At 37.5% G+C, this 23210-nt stretch overlaps 1 protein-coding gene across 3 annotated transcripts in view; it reads right to left on the reverse strand.

The window, feature by feature from the left end:
- HOMER1 (homer scaffold protein 1) overlaps positions 1-23210 on the reverse strand; it is a 156529-nt gene that overhangs the window by 55612 nt on the left and 77707 nt on the right. For 2 of the 3 annotated variants that reach the window (XM_006263712.3, XM_059725114.1), the window contains one exon: positions 20882-21024. In XM_006263712.3, coding sequence (XP_006263774.1) covers positions 20882-21024 — 143 coding nt within the window. Of the gene's footprint in view, positions 1-14439; positions 19351-20881; positions 21025-23210 lie in introns of those variants that run through there. The other variant, XM_059725115.1, reaches the window with a different exon arrangement.

The following is a 23210-nucleotide window of genomic DNA, read 5'->3' on the forward strand; positions in this document are numbered from 1 at the left end:
AGGGTATTTAAACCCGAAAGCTTGCTAAGAAGAATTTTCCCAACTATTTAAGTTGGTCTAATAAAAGATATCAGATTTACCCAAAGAACCATGTCTGCCTAATGTCCTTAGACCAACATGGCTACAACCTACACCCCTCAAAATCTGAGGAAATTCATCAGTTGTGTGGGAAGTTACATCTGTTGTCATGTGGATCTGGTGTCCCATGACCTCCTCGTGGAAAAATTGGCCAACTGTGGCCTCATCTATACCACAGTCCGATGGCTGGGAAATTGCCTCTGAGGTTGGACCCAGAAAGTAGTAGTTGATGGCAGTAAATCATTATGGCACTCTGTAACCACTGGTGTCCGCAAAGGATCTGTCCTTGAACTGGTTCTCTTTAACATATTTATCAATGATGTGGACATTAGTGTCAGAAGTGCACTGGCCAAGTTCGCCGATGACACAAAACTTTGGGGCATATCGTCCACACCTGAGGACAAGCTAATGATCCAGGCTGACTTGGATGAACTAAGTTGGCAGATACAAACCTGATGACATTCAATACTGATAAATGCAAGGTACTCCACCTCAGGGGAAAAAAACCCCGCAGCATACTTATAGGCTCGGCAGTGCTACGCTTGCTAGCACCAGGGCTGAAAGAGATTTGGGGGTCATGACTGACCACAAGATGAACATAATCAACAAATGCGATGTTGCAACTGGTAAAGCAAACAAAACTCTGGCTTGCATCCACAAATATTTCTCAAGTAAATCTCAGGATGTCATCCTCTCGCTGTACTCGGCCTTGGTGAGGCTGCAGCTGGATTCTGGGCTCCACAGTTCAAGCAGGATGTTGAGAAGCTTGACAGAGTCCAGAGGAAAGCCATGCACATGATCAGAGGGCAAGAGAATAGGCCTTATGAAGAGAGGCTGAGAGCCATGGGACTCTTCAGCCTGGAAAAGTGCAGGCTTTGGGGGACCTGGTGGCTGCTTATAACTATATAAGGGGTGTGCATCAGGATCTGGGAGAATGTCTGTTCACCAGACTGCCCCAAAGAAAAACAGAACCAACAGTCATAAACTCCTCCAAGATCATTGTAGGTTGGATGTAAAAAAAGAATTCTTTACTGTCCGAGCCCCCAAGGCCTGGAATAGACTCCCTCCAGAAGTGGTGCAGGCACCTACTCTGGACTCATTCAAGAAACATTTGAATGCTCATCTTTGACCCTAGCTGACTTCCTGCCCCTGGGGTAGGAGGCTGGACTTGATGATCTTTGAGGTTTGATGATCCCTTTCAGCCCTAACTTCTATGAAATCTATGTAATAATGTTGTTCTTCAAGTTTTGGGCTCTGCTGACTATAGAAAATATCCTATCTGAAGCAGTTATTTGGAGTTATCAGTTAGATTTAGAGCTAGTCTACAAAGTGACTGGCTATTTCAAAATCACTCCAGTCTCAATTTTGTTGGTAGCAGATTAAGCTTTTCAAAATAAGGTATCCTTATTCCAGACAAAGTTAATCAGAAACAGCAGCCCAGCATTCAGACCAGAGCACTATGGGTGATAGCAAATCAATGTGCCAACTTCCATAGTCTGTGTGTTGTATCCACCTGTTGTCTCACTTCATTTCTAACCTATATGGGACAGGGACTCTCTCTTCATTACATGTGTGAATAAGAAATGTCCTAACCGTTGACTAGAAACTCTTGTCAATAACTACTATACAGACGGATGTAACTAGTGTAGAATGTGACCCATTGGGCATTATTTGGAGTTATATAAACAGTAATTCTCAAATTTCAAACAAGTGAAATATGCCAAATACATTGCATATAAAGTGATACTTGATGGTGACTGTCATTTATAATTTTCAATCACTCCACTTGATGCTGGCTGCCAATTAGACATTGAGCTGTTGTTTACTACCCTTTGAGCCTGAAGAACCAGCCAATTTCCTATCCACTTTACAGTTCATTCATCCAACCCATACTTCCTTAGTTTGCATATGAGAATGTTGTGGGAGACTAAATCAAAAGCCTTGCTAAAGTCAAGATATTTCATGTCCACTGCTCTTCCTGAAACCACAGAGACAGTCATCTTGTCACAGAAGGTAATCAGGTTGGCCACGCTATTATTATGCAACTCCTGCTTCTGCATGCTCTTGTAGTGAGCAACACATGTGCAAGTCTAACCTTATTTCAGTTATGCTTAAAGTGACAGTAATTCTGCTAACTCTTATCAATACAGTACTAGGCAGACATTTATTTACGGTGAGAATACACATTATAATTGGACCATGTTAAGAGCACTTAAAACTTGAATAATTGTACATTAAGTCTTGTTAATAAGTTCTAAGTGCCTTTTAGTGCCCCCTAAATCACCTCCTCCACTCCCAGATCACTCCCTTACCACCGCAATTGCCCCTACTGTCCCCCATCAGCACTTCCATCCCTGGAACACTGCGCGCCACCTCAATCAGCCCTAGAGTGGTGGAAGTGCTGGTGGGGGGATGGGTTCACCTTCCCTGCCTGCTCCTGGGGTTCCTGCAGACCACACTGCTGCCACTGCTCTCAGGCTGATTGGGGTGGCAAGACAGTCACCCAGGGATGGAAGGGGGAACTGGGGGCCAACAGGGAACAGCAAGCAATTTGGGAGACAGAGAGGGTGATCCAAGCAACATGAGGGATTCCCTTCCCCCCAGCCTATACTGTGGCTAGAGAGTTGGCAAGCAGGGCAGGTATGAAACACTCTTGCAGCCCCCAGACAGACTACTGCTTGCCAACCCTCTAGTGGCAGGTCTGAGTACTGCACATTAGAGAGAGTATTTACCCCAAACACTAGCACTTGTTAACCTTAACACAGACTAGCACCTGCTAACTCTAATGTGTAATCGCACCCTTACAACATAAGAGTTGATGGGACCTGCTAGCAGCAGCTCTCCTTCTTAGTTTGATAGTTTATAGACACACAAATAACTGCCCGATAATCCAAACAGAATGGTGCAAGTGGGATGAAAGCTTCATTTTGTGGCATGCTGAGCAACTAATAGCCTGGTTACCTACTTCACTTTGCAGGACCTGGAACCCAGACCAAAGGTTTCCAATAGGAATGTGTTACGCTTCAGTTAAATTATTTTGTAGGGCACATCTCTGAACACCAGGGGAGGGTGGGGGGGGCAGCAGAGATGATTGTTTAGGGAGCCCTCAATGAAGGACAAAGATAATGAACTCCAAAGTACCATACCACATACCACAAAGCATTCTGGACAAAAGGCACTGAAACTAAAGTTCCAGTTCATAGGAACAATGAATTAAAGAACTCATGGCATTTTCTGAAACCCTTGACCAGGTTTTTCTCCCCCTTACCACAACACAAAGTAATCCTTTAATATGAAAACAAAGCTATTGAGACATGAGATTTCTCTCATTTCAAAAGAATTCAAAGAGCAAAAAGTATCTTTATTAATTCTACTGATTCTAGATTTGTTAAATCAAAACAATTAACAGTTTAGAAGTGATTTCAACAGTCCTTTGAGAGAGCGAGAGTGAGCGAGAGCAAGAGCGCGCACACACGCGCGAGCTGTTCATGCTTCCCCCTCCCCCCGAAAACCAATTCTTCCATAAGCTTTTGTAAGTCCTATCACAAAGTCAAACTATCCTTATTTAAGATAATTTTATTAAGTTTAAAATAAAGGTCTTTCAACATCAGGCAGTTAGATGAATGCCCGAGATGGAAAAATCCTACTTCTAATCTTTGCATGCATATGGGTAGAATTCCAGGATGCTATGGCTGCTTTGCTACCCACATACAGCAAAATGCTGCAAAGGGAAACACTGCGTTGTCACAAAGCTGACATAAGCAGAAGAGCCAGTTCTTCTACCAGTCTCTACACACTTCAGTGTAAGAGAGCTATGGGACAGAGAAGTGTTCAACTACATCGCATCTGACTCCACTGGTATAACGTTACTAAGAGGATTTTATATCAGGGAATCAATACAGTCCTTCTTAGTATCGCTAACGTAAGTCAGGGTTGGATGCAATACATTTAGAAGCTGCATCTGACCCTTAAGAGCGCCTTTCTGGCCTCTATATCCAGGCAGAAATTGGGAACAGTTGAGAATGCAGCCCAACATATCTTTAATTAGAAAGAGAAAAAACCCCTTAGGTTAAGGTCTGTCAGAGGTTACAGGTTATGAGTTCTAGTCATTCCCTAAAAGAAAACTTCACAGCTAGGAAACTTGTTCAGTTTCAAATCAAGCTGTTTAAAACAAATCTGGTAGGCTCAGGAGGCCCTGTGAATGCAACCTGCATATTTTAAGACTGATGAAAACACTTCCCTGTAAAGTTCCTGAACACAGTTTGGATGAATCCATGCTAAATAATTCACCATGATGTCTAGTTCAGATACTCATCAGGGACTATTAAGATTGCTGAGGTTTGCACCAAAGAGATGTATTGGAGAATTATAACTTTCCCTCCTCAACATTTGAGAGTATCCTTAAAAATTCCAGTTGTCAGTAAGGAATAATTGAACCGTATCAAGTTTAAATCACTGCAGCAGCTCTTAGTAATTCAGAGTGATCTCTAGATTGTTCCCTAAAATGGGGCATCACCCTCCTGGAAATAGGAATATAAAGTAATATGTGAAAGACTGGCTCAAGGTGTGTGTGAAATTTATGAATTAAGATGGTTAAGCCTCCAGAAGGTTATGGTGCAAGTGAAGCAGGGTATTAACTTTAGTTTACATGAAAGGAGATTCAGCATTTGAAAGTATGGTAGAAACTACTCTAGACTATGTCAAAAGACCCTATTTGTTCAGTCATCTAGTCAGGTAGGTAAAATACACAACAGTCAAACTTGATACAACTGAAACCAAAAATGTCCAAAAATTAACAATTGTCAACCTATATCATTAAGATATCTGCCCAGTAACCTGAGTTGTGTGTGTTTTAAGAGTTTCCAAGATCTTGAATACATAACTAGGTTTTTTGATTCTAGAAAAATTATCTATCATAATTCTTGACACACTGAAGTGCAATATAGGACTCCTGAATTAATGAAAGGATCCCGATTGTGTCTCCCTAGTCTGTATCCTCCAATAAAATTAATATTAAAAGTTCCAAAAAAGTAATCCTTAAAGTGGTTGGTATTGGGGGAAAAACATTATTTGCAAATAACTATATAGTTTATCTGAATATCATAATCCTTTTCCTATGAAACTTCTCCTTTTCTATAGGACAGGGATTAACTATGATGCCTCTTAGTTAATGTTAACTTAAAAAATGCATTTACTCTGTATACCACATATATTAGAATGGCATGCAAGAACTTTGTAAAGGGAGCAATGCCAGGATTTTCTTTAAGAACATAAGATGATAACCTTTCCTCTCCCCAAAAAACACCACAAAACAAAACAGTACAATATTTTATGGCTCAGTCAGGTGACCCATATCCAAACTAGAAGCACTGTCAGTAATACTAAAAGCAGAGATGTGGAGCAGATCCAGTGCTTTATTTTTCTGTGGGAAATTTTCCCTTTCTAAAAATTAATTTTTTCATAAAATTCATTAGTGGCAATGAATGGATGCCAATACAATATTAGGCAAACTTGGCAGTTTCAAAATTGCAATTAATGTTTTTCAGGTGATTATTCCTAGGAAGCGTGTGAGAGAATATATACATGTTTTATTGATTTGTGAACAGGAGGGTAAATACACTCACATAATCCAAACAAAAAATCAAGTTATGAATTCACCTAATTGGCTGTGCAGGTCAAATCAAAACCAAAGCTAAAATTCTTATTTCAGCTCAGACTGCAAGCGAAAGTAAAACCAGAACTAAAACTGAGATTAATTTTTGTTTTACTTTCAATTCAGCAAACACACAGAGCAATGTCTCATTTCTTTTCTCGAGTTGGGGAAGTTGGAAGTGTTTGCATAAGATCTGTTAGTTTTTTAGTGCTTTTGCTTTTAAGTGGTCATAATAATGCCTAATCAGAAAAAAAAAACTTGCGTGTGGCATTATTAGAGTGAAGTTCAAGCCACTGAAGGAAGGAAGAAAGTTGGTAGATGTAAATATTGTGGGCAGGAGTATGCTAACAACGCAACAAGAATGAAGAAACATTTAATAACATGTAGAAACTGCCCTGAAAGTGTACAAGCCATATACAGAAAGCTAATACAATGAAGGGGTGGAACAACATCATCTGAGAAAAATCTACTTCAGGAATCCTATGCAAGTAAACAAATTAAGGTGTTAAACATCACACAGTATAAACTAGTATCTATATTGTTTTAAAACATTATATTTTTTAAAGTTGCCAATGCAACTCTGGACTATTATTTATTTATTTAAAATATTGGTATCCTGCTTTTCTGCTTGCACTAAGTACCCAAAGTGGCTTAGGCTTAACAATATATATTTTTTAATTACATAATAGTTAACTATTTATCTATTTCAACTCAGCAAAGCAAGCTTAGTCCTCTGGCCAAGGCCAGACCATACTTCCCTTTGGCTCTGCAGTGCCAGGGCAACTGAGCAGCAAGTTGAGCAGCAGTGTTCTTTCGGGTGGGGCGGGGGGAAGGGGGGAGAAAGCTCCATTGCGTTTCTCCTTTTGATGGATGTGGCCAGACTAAAATAAGCTAAAAATAAAAATCTTTTCCCCCTTTTGCTGCAGGAACTTTTTCGTTCAAGTGAAATAACAGATTTGCAAAAAATGGAAAATGAAAGTGTTTAGCTGCCAGGTCTGGGGAAGCAGCAGCAGCAGGATCCTCACTTTCAAGATCACCGTCACCAGATATGCGATCCACCATGAGTAACTGTTCAAGGCAGTTGAGCATTTTATCAAGCTTTGCAGACAAAATGTCAAAAGAAGATCAAGAAAAAGCAGATGAGACATTAGCTCGAGCTATATTTGCAAGTGGCACACCTCTTTCCATAACTGAAAATCAATACTGGAAGGAACATTACAAACTCATTTGCCCAACATATAAGTTACCGTCATGTTACTGCTTATCATATTCTCACCTAGATAGAGAGTATGACAGAGTTCAACCAATGGTTATTCAAAGTATTGGTCAAGCAGAATCACTGACTCTGCTGTCAGATGGATGGACTGATATACAAGGAAATCCTTTATTGAACATTATGTTAGCAACACATGAACCAATACTCCTGAAAGCAATTGCTACTCAATCTTCTTGTCATACAGGTGAATACATAATCAAATTACTGAGTGAAGAGATTGAAAGTGCAGGTCCCTCCAGGGTATAAGCCCTTTTAACTGATAATGCGAGTAACATGAAAGCTGCATGGCAAATATTCAAGGCAAAGTATCTTCATTTAATAGTATTTGGCTGTCTTGCTCATGGGTTGAATCTTTTGGCAAAAGGACATAGTAAGTGTAAATACAATGAAGACAATATTGGCAAACTGCAAAGCGATGGTGATGGTATTCAACAATCATCATATTGCTAATCAGACTTCGAAGAAATTACAGAAAGATAAGCAGGGGAAGAAAAGTGCACTTTATTGCCATGTGAAACTAGATGGGGCTCAGCTACAAAGTGTTTACATAGTTTGCTGCATACAACGAACTGTTTGTAATGTGCTTCAATAGATGACACAGTATCCCAGATTATTCCCGTAAACATTTGGAAGCAGATTCTCTACAACAATGTGTTCTGGGTTCGAGTTCAAGGAGCATTCAATTTGTTACTACCAGTTTCAGAGGCTATCAAGAAACTTGAAGAAGATACACAAGCCTTTCAAATATTCCAGAGATATTCAGACAATTGAATTAAAATCTACTTGAGCTTTTGCCTTCTTCACCTCTATCCAAAAAGAGTAGTAGTAGTAGTAGTAGTAGTAGTAGTAAAACAAATGTTTACTAAGAGATCTGAGTTTTGCTCTCATCCAGTTCATCTGGCAGCAAACCTTTTGCATCCTCAACACAGAGGACAACATTTATCAGAAGATGAATGATCTCCTGCTATCAATACAATTATGGAAGTAGCTAAGAATGTCCCCAGCATGAACAAAATAGCTGTGATGACAGACATTGCAGAGTACTGCGCAGAAGAAAAACTTTGGTGCAAGGACATCATTTGGCAGGCAGCAGAGACCGTCTCCTCTCACATGGTGGACGGGACACTGTAACACCCAACTGTTGTCCAGGATTGCTCTAAGGATACTAAGCATTCCACCAACAGCAGCTTCTTGTGAACGGAACTGGAAGGCTTTCAGCTCAATCAAGACAAAAAAAGAGGAACAGACTAAGAAATGAACAGCCCGCTAAGTTGTTTCTATTTCTCAAAATCTCTTGCTTCTGGAGCACAATTAGTGAAGAAGATGCAGTGTGATAAGTCGCCCTTGCCCATAGACCTATTGGTAAAACCATTCTTTAGCGAAAGAGAATGTGGCTCAAGTAGTTCTGAATCAGATTTGCCTCGATCTGATTCTGAAATGGAACTAATTAGTGCAAGTGATTCTACAGATAGTGACAGTGAAACTGGAGGTGCCACAATGACCTCAGTGGAAGACAGTCAAACTCTGTTGAAGTAGATGAGTGGACAACCACACCATATCATTCACAGTTCTTTGGGTGTGCTCAAATTAGTGTCAACAGTTTTCAGTACCTTCTTTTTTTCCCCTTAAATTTAAGCAAACAATGTAAGGGAAGTATATGCTATTGTGTATCATCTTTACATTTTTACAAGTATTCCAATAAAAATAATTTATTTCCACATAAAGCTTTGAATTTGTTTGAATATAACATTTAAACCACATTAAGTGTGCTGCATTTAATGTTAGTCCTAATCAAATATTTCAGTTCAAATACTTGTGGCTCTTAGGACATAATATTAACACGGGGGTACTTTTTTTAGTTTTGTTTACTAAACAAGTCAAATAAACATGGTAAATCAGATCACGCTCTATTTAGGGCCTTGGAAATTTTTCTGGAAAACCCGCATCCAACTAAAAGACAATATATTCCAGTGGTGGATACTCACAGTAAAGCAAATCTATGTATTGTACTCATGCCTATTTAATTAAAATGTACTTGAAACACAGATATATTAAAGGACTGTGAGATCTCATAACTAAACAGCAACTTAAGGAAACTGCAAAGGGAACATTTTCAAATAGAGGCATAAGATAGCAATATGCATTCTTTGTTTTCCAAGACAAATTTTCACTGCTGTAACACTGTACATCTAGGGAACTACTGGTGCTCCTAGTATAAAGAAGGGTGGATTTGGTTCAAATCAAATCGATTTATATCACTGGTCAGGAAGCATCAATTTAATCTTTTTTTTCTTCCAAAAATGCCTTCTTGTTGTTTGATATCCTTTATTCATTTAACTTCTTGAAACTTTGCACTTTTAGTGAAAGGTAAGGACTTGACTCTGTATACACAAGCTTGCAGAGAGACAAGAGGACTGATGGGTAGGCAATCAGGTCTGTTCTCTCTCATCTCAATATATTGCTGTTAACAAGGGTGTGACCTCTGGAGACAAATCCAGTCTGAGAACCGAAAGTAAGCATCACAGAGATGCTTCATGGGAACTTCTAGACTAAGCACAGAGTCCCACTGGGTAGCGTGTTTTTGTTTTTTTATCTTTACTAATCTATAGAGCAGCCTCTGGGAGCCCCATAAGATTGGGCCCCTAATATAAGCTATGGCCTGTTGTGACCTATTTCTAAAAAGGTTACATGAATATATCGTCTCAAACATTATATAAATTAGAAGTTTTAATCCCTATTCCATGATATCTTTGAGCTTTAACATATGTTAAAATTACAACCATCTTTATAAAGGTGTTTTGTTTTTTTTCCTTACAAAGCATCTTAACAAAAACATAAACAAATAAAATAAAAGTTTAAAAAATCTGATTTAAAATAAAAGATCTGACTTTTTTTTTTTTTTTTTCAAAAGTCACTGATTTTTATCCATCCTGGTATAAAGGGTTGAAATGTTCTCCCTCAGGTACTCTCCCTTGAATTACGAGCTACCAATTTTTAAAGTGTAAAATTGCTCTTTTCCAAGATCTTTGTCCAGAAAGCAGTCCTTGATATGGGCTCTGAGGAGTGCCTGGTCAGATACCTGTCATCTCATAAACTTGAGGAAGGAGTAAATGGCAGAAGGCGTTTTAAGTAAATAAATAAATAAATAAATACACACACACATATATATAAAAATCTAATAAGACAAGTGGATCGTTGACTATTCTTAACCTGTGAATGTAGCTGCTTTCTACAATACAGTTTCTCTCCCTTCAGTAAGCAAGTTAATACCACCATGATATCTTTTAGACTTATAACAACACTCCCATTAGAATGGGCCCTGAGCTCAAAAGGACATTGTGTTGCTTAAAGAATAAGATTTTAAATAAACAGAGCAAAGAGGGAAATAAGGCCGAGTTATGAAGAGCAGGAATTGGAGATGAACAGATAAAGAGACAAACTGTCATGCACATTCTGGGAATGGGGCAGAGGAACACCACATACAAGGGGAAAAACAACCCACAAGCCAACAGACTACATAGAAAGAAGCTGGAAATGGGGGGAAAAAAAAACTTGTATCAAAAATGTTTTATTTGGCATAGCAAAATCAGTTCTATATAATCTCTGTGAGGCATGAAACTGCTCCCTAGAATACTGATGACATTACATGCAGTAGCAACCAAAGGCTCTTTCATAGTCAAATATTAATTTTCCAGTTTATTTAAAAGATAAAGCGTAAGTACATAAGCCTGTTATGATCATGTAAATCTGAAGTTAGTAACGTATCAATATGTAATGGTAAAAGGTAAGAAGTAGTTTATTATTATTTTGTGTGTGCATGTATACAGTAATAATATCAGTTTTCCACATAAATTACCTGAAAGCTGCTCTGGGGCTTACTTCACAAGAATTTTAGATACTGATGCACTGACCCTGTAGAACACTTGATGGAGGTTTTTTGATGCACTGTATTTTAGAGCTGCACATACTACCTTGGCCAGTCAGATCACCAAAAATTACCCAGATGTGTTTATTTTCTATATATTCACAGGAAGTCAAAGCCAAACCCCAAATGAACTCAAGACTGCCAGCTGAGACTTATGATCATCTACATCTTGACTCTTATTTGGTTTTAAAAAACATTGCCTCTCTTTAAATGCATTTAAAGGAACACTGTATCTACTACCCGCAATTTTTTCTTGTAGTATATTGCACTTGTAGCCAACTGCTAAATTGTATTTTGGATAGATCTGTTTTGGAAAGGAAGAATCTGAGTACTGACAGAGTACGATGTTAACAAGCAGAATCATACCTGGAACATAGGCTGCAGTTAGGGAAGTCTTATTACAAATGCTCAGAGTCTAAACCTGTAAGCATTTCCCCATCACAGAGTGAGGAATGAACATGTCCTTTTTCCATATTAAAAGCTACCACTACTTGATCTTCTTGATGAACAGTATTATGTGCCTCACTCCTAATGATAACTAAGTGCTATGAACTTTAGCTAGGACTCCAAAAGGGCTAGCTATTTTGGCCATGAAGTTACAAGCTTCCCTAGCCAACTGGAATGCAACTTGATTACCATGTTATGATTAATTAAACTAGCTTGAGATGGTTAAACACACACAGAGCCCATTAGTTTCCATAAAAATCCCCTGATCATCACAGATTACAAACAGATATTGTATTTGCCCCAGGATAATCCATTTTATCCCAGGACAAAATACAAATATTCAGCTGTCCATGTGCATTGTCCTGCAATAAATCTTAAAAAGGCTCACATGATAAGAAGCACTAACAATTTATCCTGGGACATCACAAAGGGCATTGAAATGGTAATCCTGGGACTGCATCACTGAATCAATGGTAAAAAAGGCATCAATACATTCAGCTACTTACTCAACCTTGATTAGAAGGGTGATGTGTGTACACAAGAATCCTGGGATTTTTCTGTTCCAAGACAAACACAGGCACAAATTGTCCAGGGCGGGACAAACGCAACATCTGTTCCTAGCCACAAATACTTTCAGGGCTATCACAATCAACATCTTTATTACAGGTTTTCCCTAGGTCCTGTAGACCTTTTCCTTGGGTTAGTTTTTTGTTAGCAGTAAAGTTCTCTGTGGATTTTGGGGGACGATCTTTGATGAAGTACATATGAAAGTTTCACATTCATATACAATAAAGAGGCCACAAACCTACATGAAATTTGCAGTTTCAGAAAATACTGAGAAGTAAAATTCCTCTTGCTGTTTTCTTTGGTAACTTAAGAAATAACATTTCTACCAAGAACATGACTACCTCCTGGCTAAAAGGGCTTAATTTTGTCTGGCCTTTCTTGAAGATTGCTTATTAGGAATGACTATTTATTTGGTATTTTTTCTCTGTGACTTAAGATAGCAATGGAAAACTCAGGAAAAACTCCTTCACCATAAGAACAGTGGGATAAGGGAACCTGCTGCCTAGGGAAGTCATAGAATTCCATCCCTGAAGCTTTTCAGGAAGAGGAGGCTGGATAAGCAAGCATCTATCTGAGATGGTTTAGAAAGAGTAAGTCCTGTATCAATATGGAGTTGGACTAGATAATCCTTGAGGTCATCACTTCAGTGGAAGTTATCAGAGCCACAGAAATTATTTTTGTTGAATGAAAAGACATCAGTTTGATATTCTTAATTCAGTAGCAGTAAGATCTAGCATTCAGTTTAAACCTACTTTTTGACTTAAAGGTGTTTTCAGGAGAATTTTCTAGGATTCTTCAAGCTATGCCAAAGTAGTTAAAAGATGGAAATGAGAGCTAACAGACCACAAGGGAAGGACTATCTTTCATATAGGGATTTGCTAAAACCCTATTTTTTCTAGAGATTTCTTCGCTGAAGGGAAAACAGTAGAACTAATCCTAAAACACAGGATTCCTGCAATTATTGTAACCTGGAGGTATATTCTTATATCATTCCAGACCAAGTACTCTCACAGAAAGAGTGCCCATGGTTGTGATACCCAACACAAACCAACAACATATAACTAAAATAAACATACTCCATTCATTGACTTCTACTAGAAATAACTGCAAATAGTAATCAACAAGTAGTCACGTTCTAGCCAACTTCCACCTTCAGCAAAATTTTACTGGGACAAAGTTCTTTGACTAATGCCCAAGAAGGATAAGAAATTGATTGTTGTATGTACATGTGGCATTAAAGAAGTAGCAAGCTTATAAAATTTGTTACCTTGAAAAATGCCTGAAGCAATTACCATGGTTATGCTTTCAAGCAGATATCTTAAACAAGTTTAGAACTCTGAATCAGATTCCTTGTTGTTAGGTACCAATGGATACATAATCCACATTTGTACATCTATAAAATTTAGCATTAGAAAAATATTTTTAATATACAATGTTTGTTTTTAAAAGGTTTGGCTCTAGAATGTCTAAAAGGATATAGACAATATGGTCATTAATCATGAAGGTCACTCCTTAAGCAATCCACCTTCATCTGTTTTTTAACTTGTTAGTAGCTTAGTGCAATTCTTGTGAACATAGTCAATGGAGGGAGGAGGGGGAAAAAATGTATGGCAAGCTGTATGAAATTCTCTTCTGTAAACTACATAAAGATTGGCTTGCTTCTTTAAAAATAGACCTGGCAAATATTTATACTAGAAGCATGAACTTATTTTTCACTAAGGCTGCTTGCAAACATAGAAAAACCAAAAAACCAAAAACGCAAAACAGCGCTTTAAAACATGGCATGCTCTTGTGCCGAGTCCAGTGCATGCCCCAAAGAGACAGTGCATTAGCTGCACCCAGTTTTCCCAATGTCTGTAGAGATTGGGGGGCTTTAGCGGGACTTTTTGGTGCTTTTATCTAATAGTTGACTGAGTCAGCTTTAGATAAAAATGCTAAAAAACCCCACTTAAGTGCCCGAGCTATACAGGTGCTGCAGCGCTCGCTCAACCCAACACTGCTGCTTTCGGTAAAGTGTAGGTTTTTTTTCCATATGTCTGTCAGCACCATAAGTATTTAACTTAAATGTTCCTGACTTTATGGATGTAGTCAACCCCTTCCTAGTTCTCTTAAAATCAGTTCTACCCAATGCAGATTTCATCCCTGTATATGCCTATGCCCACACCTCTGACAGTACATAAGTCCTCTTCCCTCCTACAACCTACAGTTGAGTATTTCTAAGAAAATTACAATGGTAAATGTCTGAAAGATCTCTGTTAGAAAAATAGAATAAATTCTTGTTTTAGATGTCTTCATAGGCTTTACTATGTATTCCATAAATTCCTTAGGAGTTCCTGGAACTGTCACAGTGAGGAATGCCCTCAAAAGAAATTTAAAAACTTGGACTAAATGAAACAAGTTAAGGTTGGCTAATATTTTTCTTTCAAATAAATAACTTCAACAGCAAAAATTATTCTCATTATTTTTATTTTGGATTAATAGCATACTTCAGCCTAAATTCGGGAAATCCACAAAAGAGTACAGTTAAACCAGCAGGGTTTGGGGTGAGGAGTAGAAAGAAGCAGGAAGCCTTTCCCCCTCTCTCTTCCCCCCACAGTTGTTAAAAAGGGAAGAGATGGGAAAGGAAAGCACAACCAGGTGCTCCACAACACAAGAGACACGCCAGCCAATGTGAAGCCAAACTCCCCTGCTGTACTCCTACACTAGTCAGTGTATGCTAGCAGGGTGCAGCATGCCTCCAGGAATTCTTCACTACTCATAAGAAAATAATTGAATATTAGAATTCTTCAGAGGTGGGGGTAACATTTTGGAGCATTTTAGGTTAATGCCACACCATCTGAGGACAGATGAATTATTATATAAAAACACTTTAAAAAAAAATCTAGCTATTGTTGAACCACAAAAAAATATATATATATTAGCTGAATTTAATCCATGCATCTAAAAAAGCAGGTTAATGGTGCTAAAAAGCCCCAAAAGCACACAAATAACAATATGAAGCGAATATATATCATGATAGTCCAATATACATTATGGTCTTATGCCTTAAGTTAGTCGATACAGTTATTTAAAACTCAAAGCATTTCTTTTGAAACCCAAATTTAGGAAGAATTCACTATAACCCACAAAATAGTTTTTATGACAATCTAATACTAAAGTCAACTTCTTAAGTTTTCAGAAAAAGTGCAGTTTCGATGAAAAATGACAAACTGATCTACTAAACAGATTTCTGCATACAAACTTTTAATGAAAACCCATTAAAGAAACATGGAGTAGTAGCAAGATTTTTTTTTTGTTACAGCATTGGATATACATGCAGCATTGTCAAATAGTATGCAGACTAGACAATAAAAATCTAAGATATAACCATAATTTGTAATAAATGCCTACTTTTCACTAAGGCAATGAATCAAAGTTCCATATTAAAATCTATTTGAATACAAAAATAAGTATTATTTTAACAAACAGGCAATGTATATATTTTCTAGCAAATTTGTTCTTTACTATCAAACCATTATGTAATAATATATAGTCCAAGGTTTGTTAAAATGGCACATCACAAATTTATTATACTGAAATATATTTAAAAGCTTATAATACATTAAACATGAGGTAACAGGTTCAAGTTCTGGTCGACAAGATAGTTTAAGACTTTCAAGATCTGTCAAAACTATAAAGTCTTCATATATTTACTCAAGCTTTTGAAAGCTTAAGTTCTATTCAACTGTTCTATAAGGTATTGAGAAATGGAATAAAGCCAACACAAACATATTATGGGGGGCAGGGGGAGGGGGGCAGGAAGAGACCACATGTTTTAAAAACAGAGACTGGGAAAAGTCAAAACAACACTTGAGATCACCAACCTGCCTATTCAATTATAATCTTTGCTCCATTTTTCTAAGACTGAATAAGCAGCATTTCTTTGATTATTCACAAAGAACTGTGTGCTATTATTCACAAATGCAATGAAAAGCTACCTTTAAAATACTAGGTGCAGTCATGTCAGACTTATGAATATTTTTTTCTCTTAAATTTTTGTAATTCTTAATTTCCGTACCCCCAACTCCAGTAGTGAAACCCCAGTTTTGGATTTTGAGGGTGTGGAAAATAATAAACAAAAATTAAAAATGAGGACTAAAATTTTAAAGTTTTTTGCCTGCATCAAGTTCTGGGAGCAGTTTTCTTTACTGTACATTACACATCAGCTTTGATTCATCCGTATGTTCCTGAAAATTTGTTTGCACCTGCATTACAAACCGTCTCGATAGAATTAAGTAGTAAAGGGTCAGGGAAATGTATTCATGACAATTTAAAAATGCTAATGATTATAGTTTAGACTATATTTCAGTTTGCTTTATATCCCAATTTCCAGCCACATTAATGGTGTGTACTAGACTGACTAGGAAAGGACGACACTGAACTGCTAAATAGTATTACACAATAATTCAGTGCTAACTACAGAAGTTACTTAAATATATACATTAGACAGGAAATGTAATTGTACAAGTTTATCTTTGTGAGTAAAGGTTGCATATTCTTTAGTATTAATCTCCCTAAAATGCATGACTGCAGTCATATTGCTTAGGAACAATTTTATTAATACTTTTCCACCAAGGATGAACTGCCAAGAAGTATTACTCAATAATTCAATGCTAACTACCAAGCTACCTCCAACATGTATATTAGGCAGAAGATGTAATTGCATGTGTTTATCTTTCTGTGTAAAGCTGGCACACTGTTTAATATCAATCTCCCTAACATTTTTACCTCAGTCATACTGCTTATGGACAGTTTTTAATATTTTTCAACTAAGGATAATCTGATATGACTGGACTAAATTCTAGTTGATTGAGCTCATGGGACATGAATGGAATTGCATACATATAATAAAAGTGGAATTTGTCTCAATATTTCAAATAATTCAACTAAAGATATGAAAAAGTTAAAGTTCACCTAACAGCATAAACTATGCATTGATATTGAGGCTGGCAGTCAGACTTTGGGTACAATGCACACAGAAAGTAACTAAATAGGAAAGCAGTCCAATGTTATGCTGCTGAAATATTTAGCAAGTAGGCAAAATAAAATCTCTCTACTGCCTATGCAAAGAAAGTAGAGAGAGGAAAGGTTATGCCTGCAAGTGGGAACATAGCTGCAAATGGGAACTTATTTTGCAGATGTGCAAACTGACTGAACACAACTAATAGCAAAGTTTCAAACTAAAACACCATATCAAGGTCTAGGTAACCCCCACCTCCAAATCATGCAAAAAGCCACAAAAACCCTCTTCTATTAGCAAACCCTTCAAACAGCTCTACCACGAGCACATCAAATTCGAGATTCTTGTTAAACTGCTTCATAGTCCTTCATGACTCTACTCCTCCCTTACTTAACTGCATTGGCTGCCCCACTTCCTCTGCCCGGTCACTGAATCGAGGCTTATTTTCCTATTTGTCAGCTTCTTTCACACCAGTCCTGTGCCTGTTTCCCACAGCCCTGTGCATGTGCTACCACTACACCCACTCTTTGTATTCAAGTCTTTTAAAGTCCCACAACTACTGGAATAACTGTAGGGAAATGTGTTATATTGTCAACTCTGAGAAGTAACTGAGAGTAACGTATATATTCTGTTTGTTGAAAGAAATAGACTAGATAAGCTAATTTTACCAAAATATAGACAATCACTATCTGTAGTTAACTATTATGTTGTACTGTCTTCTCTCACCTTACCCTCTTTGTGCTCTACTTAGAAGTTGGGCTAGGCCTTCTTTGCTGTTTGAAAAGCACTAACAAGTTGTTTACACCTCTGGAAATAACACAACCACTCCGACATACAGAAAAGAACGCTCACATGCACTTTATTGTGCTAGAAATTATCTTTGTCAGGCAAAACAGATATCAAAACATCAGCTTTGTCAGTTCACATTTGCAAACGAAAGAGCCCTGTATTTGACAATTCCAGAGCAGCAGTAATTCTAGAAGTGCACTATTGTGACAATAGGAAGGTATACCTGCTTTGTTCTATGTAGTTGTGCTATGTTCGTAACCCACCAGTGGTTATCAAGGCATCAGGAGAAACAAAGCAGTGGCAGGTAAAATGACCCAGAGATCTACCCCATAGTGCCATTGAAATAAGGCAGGCACTACTGGGCAGAAGGAATGTAGGAAGGAATGTGATCCCTTATCTATATCCCTTATCTATCCCTTATCTATCTTAGCTCTTGTTGAAATGCCTGGTTAATCTGAAATATTTAGCATACGTTGTAGCATGTAAGTGATTTTCTTATGGACATCTGAAATTAAACTACAGAGAACTATCAGCATACAGCACTACACCAACTGGCACTACATCTGTCTTATTTGCCTGTTCAATGCTGCAAAAATCCCACCTCAGATCCACACTTAACCTGCTAACTTACTTCTGCAGTCTAATTTCAAATCTGTTCTGTGCATGCACTCAGGATTTGGTCCATTGAGTTTCATTAAATCTAATGACAAACAACTGCATAGCATCAAGGCAAATCGATTTAACTAATTTTGCCATAAGTAAAATCTATTTTCCAACTTAATATAGCTGTTCTTAGAAAACGTCATTATCTATCTATAAAAATCAGAAAAATACTTAATTCCAATATATTAAAGATTGCATTCTATTAATCATCCTCCATCAAAAAAATAACGACAAACTTTCAAATGAAGTGTTTTTGGAAAGAACTGTTTAAAGACAAAACAAACAAACAAAGTACTCACTCTCTCTCAATGTGAAAAACCGGTATGTAAATAAATAGCCACATAGGGGCCTTTCAGTAGAAATAAAAGTTATAGCCTACTGCAATCTTTATTTAACTATAGGTGTAAACTATCTAAATTCAGCATAAACTAACTTCACAAGGTCACTTCCTTTGCATTTTCCTTTTCACATTTCTCAGAAACATGAATGGCACACTGGCCAACTTGTAAGAAGCCTTAGCAAAAGAAACGCTGGTCTTGTGAAAATCATCGCCATAATAAATGACCCTCACATACAGAGAGTCAATATCGGAAGACCAATACTAGCTAGTGAAGCCAAACAGTACAATAGAATATCAAGAACAGAAAACTCACAATACATACATGAAGATTTGCAGGACAAGTTATGCAACTGCTGTCATAGAATTTCAAAAAGTTACAAGTAATATTACATATGCTTAGTTTAAAAAAACATCAAAAAATAATATGTTCAGTCATGCTCAGTGTAGATGTAGGTTCAATTGATATATCAGAAATAACTATTTACAGTAACTGTAATAGAAGGCAGTTCATATAATGTTCCCAGTTTGTTTTCTTTTTAAATACCATAACTGGCGTTGTATTTTACTGCTTCTTCTTTTCACACAGAAATACTTGTAGAAAATTCAAGCACATCTATAACAAGTTTAAATAAATCCATTATACAGAACAGATTTATGATATTCCTTCCTCATGCACATAGCAATGTCTCTTACAAAGCACCATTTTTTCTACATACACGCACACACACATTGTAAATGCATTGGTAACAGTTCAAGTATAAAAAAATAACACAATCACTCTCTACTTTAAAATGTAATTTTTCTTAGTGCAAAATTATCACTATTGTAGCATTCGAAAATATAAGGCGAGGGTTTTTTTAGACAGTGGTAAACACATTCTTTATAAGGGACAAAACTGAATTTTTGAACAATTTGAACAAATTAAACGCCGTGTCTGCTCTCAGAAAAAAAAAATCCTGATTTTTTTTTCTGTGCTTATTTCTCAAGATTCTGCTGTCTTCCTATCTTTGGTACCATGCAAGAGTTTTAAAACTTTTGGAAGAATTTCTCTGGGAGAGTCAAATCCATAAATTTCTGAAATATCTAATACTTCAAATGCCGCTGTAATGTTTATTAACTATGTAACACTTTCCCTTGTTCTCAGTATCTTCTGCTTAGACCAGTTGTCCAAATATTTATGATCATTTCTAAGGGTGCCTGTACACAGTAAGGAGGCTACTCCCATGCTCTGTAATTACAGCAAGTCAGAGTAGACTCTATTAATCTGGTCTGCTGGAGTGTGGTAATTTCTGTGCTCCAGCAGCCTCCTGAACCTCGTGTATCGGCATCCCTGTGCTTAAAAATGGCCATGGGGGTGCTTGACCTAAAGCTCATTCAGCTAGTTCATGTGCCCCCACGGCCATTTTTAAGCTCAGGGACACTGATACATGAGACACTGCAGTGCTTTAATTGGAGCAGCTCCAATTAAAGCACCCGCCCCACCCCTGCTGCTGAAGCATGTGTAAAAGTGCCCCAAGATGCTAGTTAGATCTAATTTAGCTCAAGACTTTCAACTTCAAATAAAAAATTGCCCCAACTTTTCTAAGGGGCTGTGAAGCAAAGCATGCTCAGTGGCATTCCTTCTTAGAGTACAGCTATAACTTTCTTTTATACTTTCTGGCGGAAAACCCAGATGAAGAATATCTAACTGTCAGAAAGATGTTTAATTAGGAGGTTGCTTTAAATCTATAATACTTCAGAATTAAGTAAGACCTCATTTTCCAGCAACTTATCATCAAAAGCCCAATGTCTAATTTGAAACAATTAATTTTGCTAAGCTCTTAGGCATTAAGTATTGATTCCTGTTAAAGGGACACACCTTGTGCTCAGGAATTAAAATGCTTGTAAAATAATGTAAGAGAAAATCTACAAATATCAAAACACAGCAGATTTTTCAATATCATTTTTCTGTGGGGAGGAAATAACCCCACAAACCTACAGCAAGCCTAAAGTCAAGTCCCATTCTTTTTTCTTTTTTTTTTAATTAGATTCTTTAATTTATAACTGTTGTACTTGGGAGTCATCTGAAGGGAAAAAAAAAGATCCACTTAACAACAAAAACAAACATGTATTACTTAATCAGGATGTGTGAATTGAATCTGTACCTATGTGTAAATGGCAATGCATTCTGGGTTGGTTCAGCCCTTGGTTCTGAGTTTTGTGTCACTTCTGGAGTTGTTCTTTCATCATCTGTTCCATTAATACTTTCTGGTGTTAAAGGAGACTGAATATCCCCTCCTGCTGATTCCTTAAGAAAAAAAAAATAGAATTATACATTGAACTTATTTCACAATGTGCACACAGAAACTAACTAAATTAATGTAAGTGAATGGTTATTAATTTTAAGGTGATGTTAAGGTGAGGCTCCCCAAAACTATCCATCTTTTTCTATAAAGCCCTATGGTTTATACACAGAGTATGCATTAACATGCAACACACAGTCTCCTGCTTATTGTTTTTCAGGAACTCTTTTTCTGCCCTTGTTTTCTCTTTAAAGTTGGTACAGACTTAGCTGCTGGCATGCCCACGACTACAACTGTTACCTTTTATTTTATATTCTAGCAGTATGTCAAATTGCCTCACTTGAGGCATCTCACTACAAATGAAACTGAAAAGGTGGAAGCATCATTGTTGGTACAATCGCATCTTTGCCTGCACAATGAAATTAGAGCTTCACGTGAGCTTACCTGCAGTCCTTCCTCAGCCCGAGTTGCCTACCCTAACTCATACTGGTTAAGACACCTTGATTACATAGGAGCTCACTTAATTCCCCCAGGAAGGTTCCATTAGTGTTAGGTTCCTGGATTCTTGACCATGCTTAAAACTTATCTTCTAGGAAAGTGAACTGGTACTATTTGCATCATGCTGGACTATACCATTGAGAGCATTTCTGTTCTCCTGCAAGCAAATAGTACTTGCTTCTCTCTTTTGTCTGGGTGAGAAGCAGCAGTACATATTATTTAAGCCCCTGGGATGAAGTAGAAGATCTGGAGATGCTTCCCCATAGACCACATCCAGACAAGCAGGGACGTGCAGTATGCAGTGCCACAGACCCATCTACAGCGCCACACAGCATATGCAGGAGGCGTTCCCTGCACTACTACCTTGCAGCATCAGTTGTTTTTTTTTACCCTGGGAAATACAATGTGCCTTTTATGGCTGTGTCCACATGAGCACAAATGTTTGTTTCCCTGGGCACAAGGTGTGCTGCTGCTACTTGTCCCCAGGGAAACAAACGCCTGTGCTCGTGTGGATGCGGCCATAAAAAGAAAATTTCTATCTTCCACTTCCACTCAGTGTTCCGTACAAAACTGAGTTAAATTGATCTTAATGGGAATCAAAGTGATAACCTTAAAGAAACCTTGAAACAACTATTTTAAATACGAGTCTTTTTGAGCTGCTACTTTTGAATCCAAGATACTCAATTTCAGGTTTTGAGACTTGAATCAGACAAAAAAAAAAAAAAAAAAAATGCTCCCACACCATTGTCTTTAATAAAACTAAAAGGGATATTTTCCTTCCCCACAGGGAAGATATTATTTATATCAAACCCTCAAGGTCAGAACTGTACTTTGCTGTCAACTTTTACTTTATTGCAGGGCCAACAGTATAGTAAAGTATTTAATCATTTTTGATTTACATACATAGTGTTCTCCTTTTATTCACTGATTTGCATTAGTGGAGTGATATGGACGAATTTTAAAAGATAAATTTAGAAACATTTGCCTCATGTTTATGTTCTGTTACATGGTTGCAAAGTGACAAAAACATATATAGAAGGAGGGCCAGTCCGCCTAGTGGTTGAACTACGTGGTTGCCTAGGATGCCAAAATTAAATGCAGAACAAAAAAAACAGGAATATCATTCTAAATAACAGCCCTAGCTGGCTACAGCTCCACCTTGGGCTAAGACCTTTGGTTCGGTAAGGGGAGAAAGCCCTCTGAAAAGATCTCAGAGGAAAGATCACTAGAAGATGAACCCCTACTCCTATATCATCTTAAAGCTTTATTTTCGGCTATATTGGAAGTGGTGGGGGTGCCAAGGTACATAGTTCGCCTAGGTCGCCAATTACCCTTGGATCAGTCCTGCATAGAAGTCTCTCTCTTACTCCATCATACCCAAATCCAGAATGGAAGATAATTGGATCATATTATAGGAAATAACTGCTAGTTTCTTTCAATGCTAATCTTAAAATTTTGTAATCCAAACTATATTGTTTATACTCTAAGGCCAGGTACAGACATTACACAAATTGGCATAAATGACCAAAAATGGTCCTCACCCATAAAAACAGAAGTTTGGGGCTGATAGACTGGTTTAAAAATGGCAGAATCTAGTTTAAGATAGACCTAGATCAATGAGGTATCAGACTTAAATTGGTTTACGCTAGACTGGCCTATCAAACTTCTGTACCAGATCCCTTATCGATTCATG

Source organism: Alligator mississippiensis, chromosome 3, assembly GCF_030867095.1.
Source record: "Alligator mississippiensis isolate rAllMis1 chromosome 3, rAllMis1, whole genome shotgun sequence".
Lineage (NCBI taxonomy): Eukaryota > Metazoa > Chordata > Crocodylia > Alligatoridae > Alligator > Alligator mississippiensis.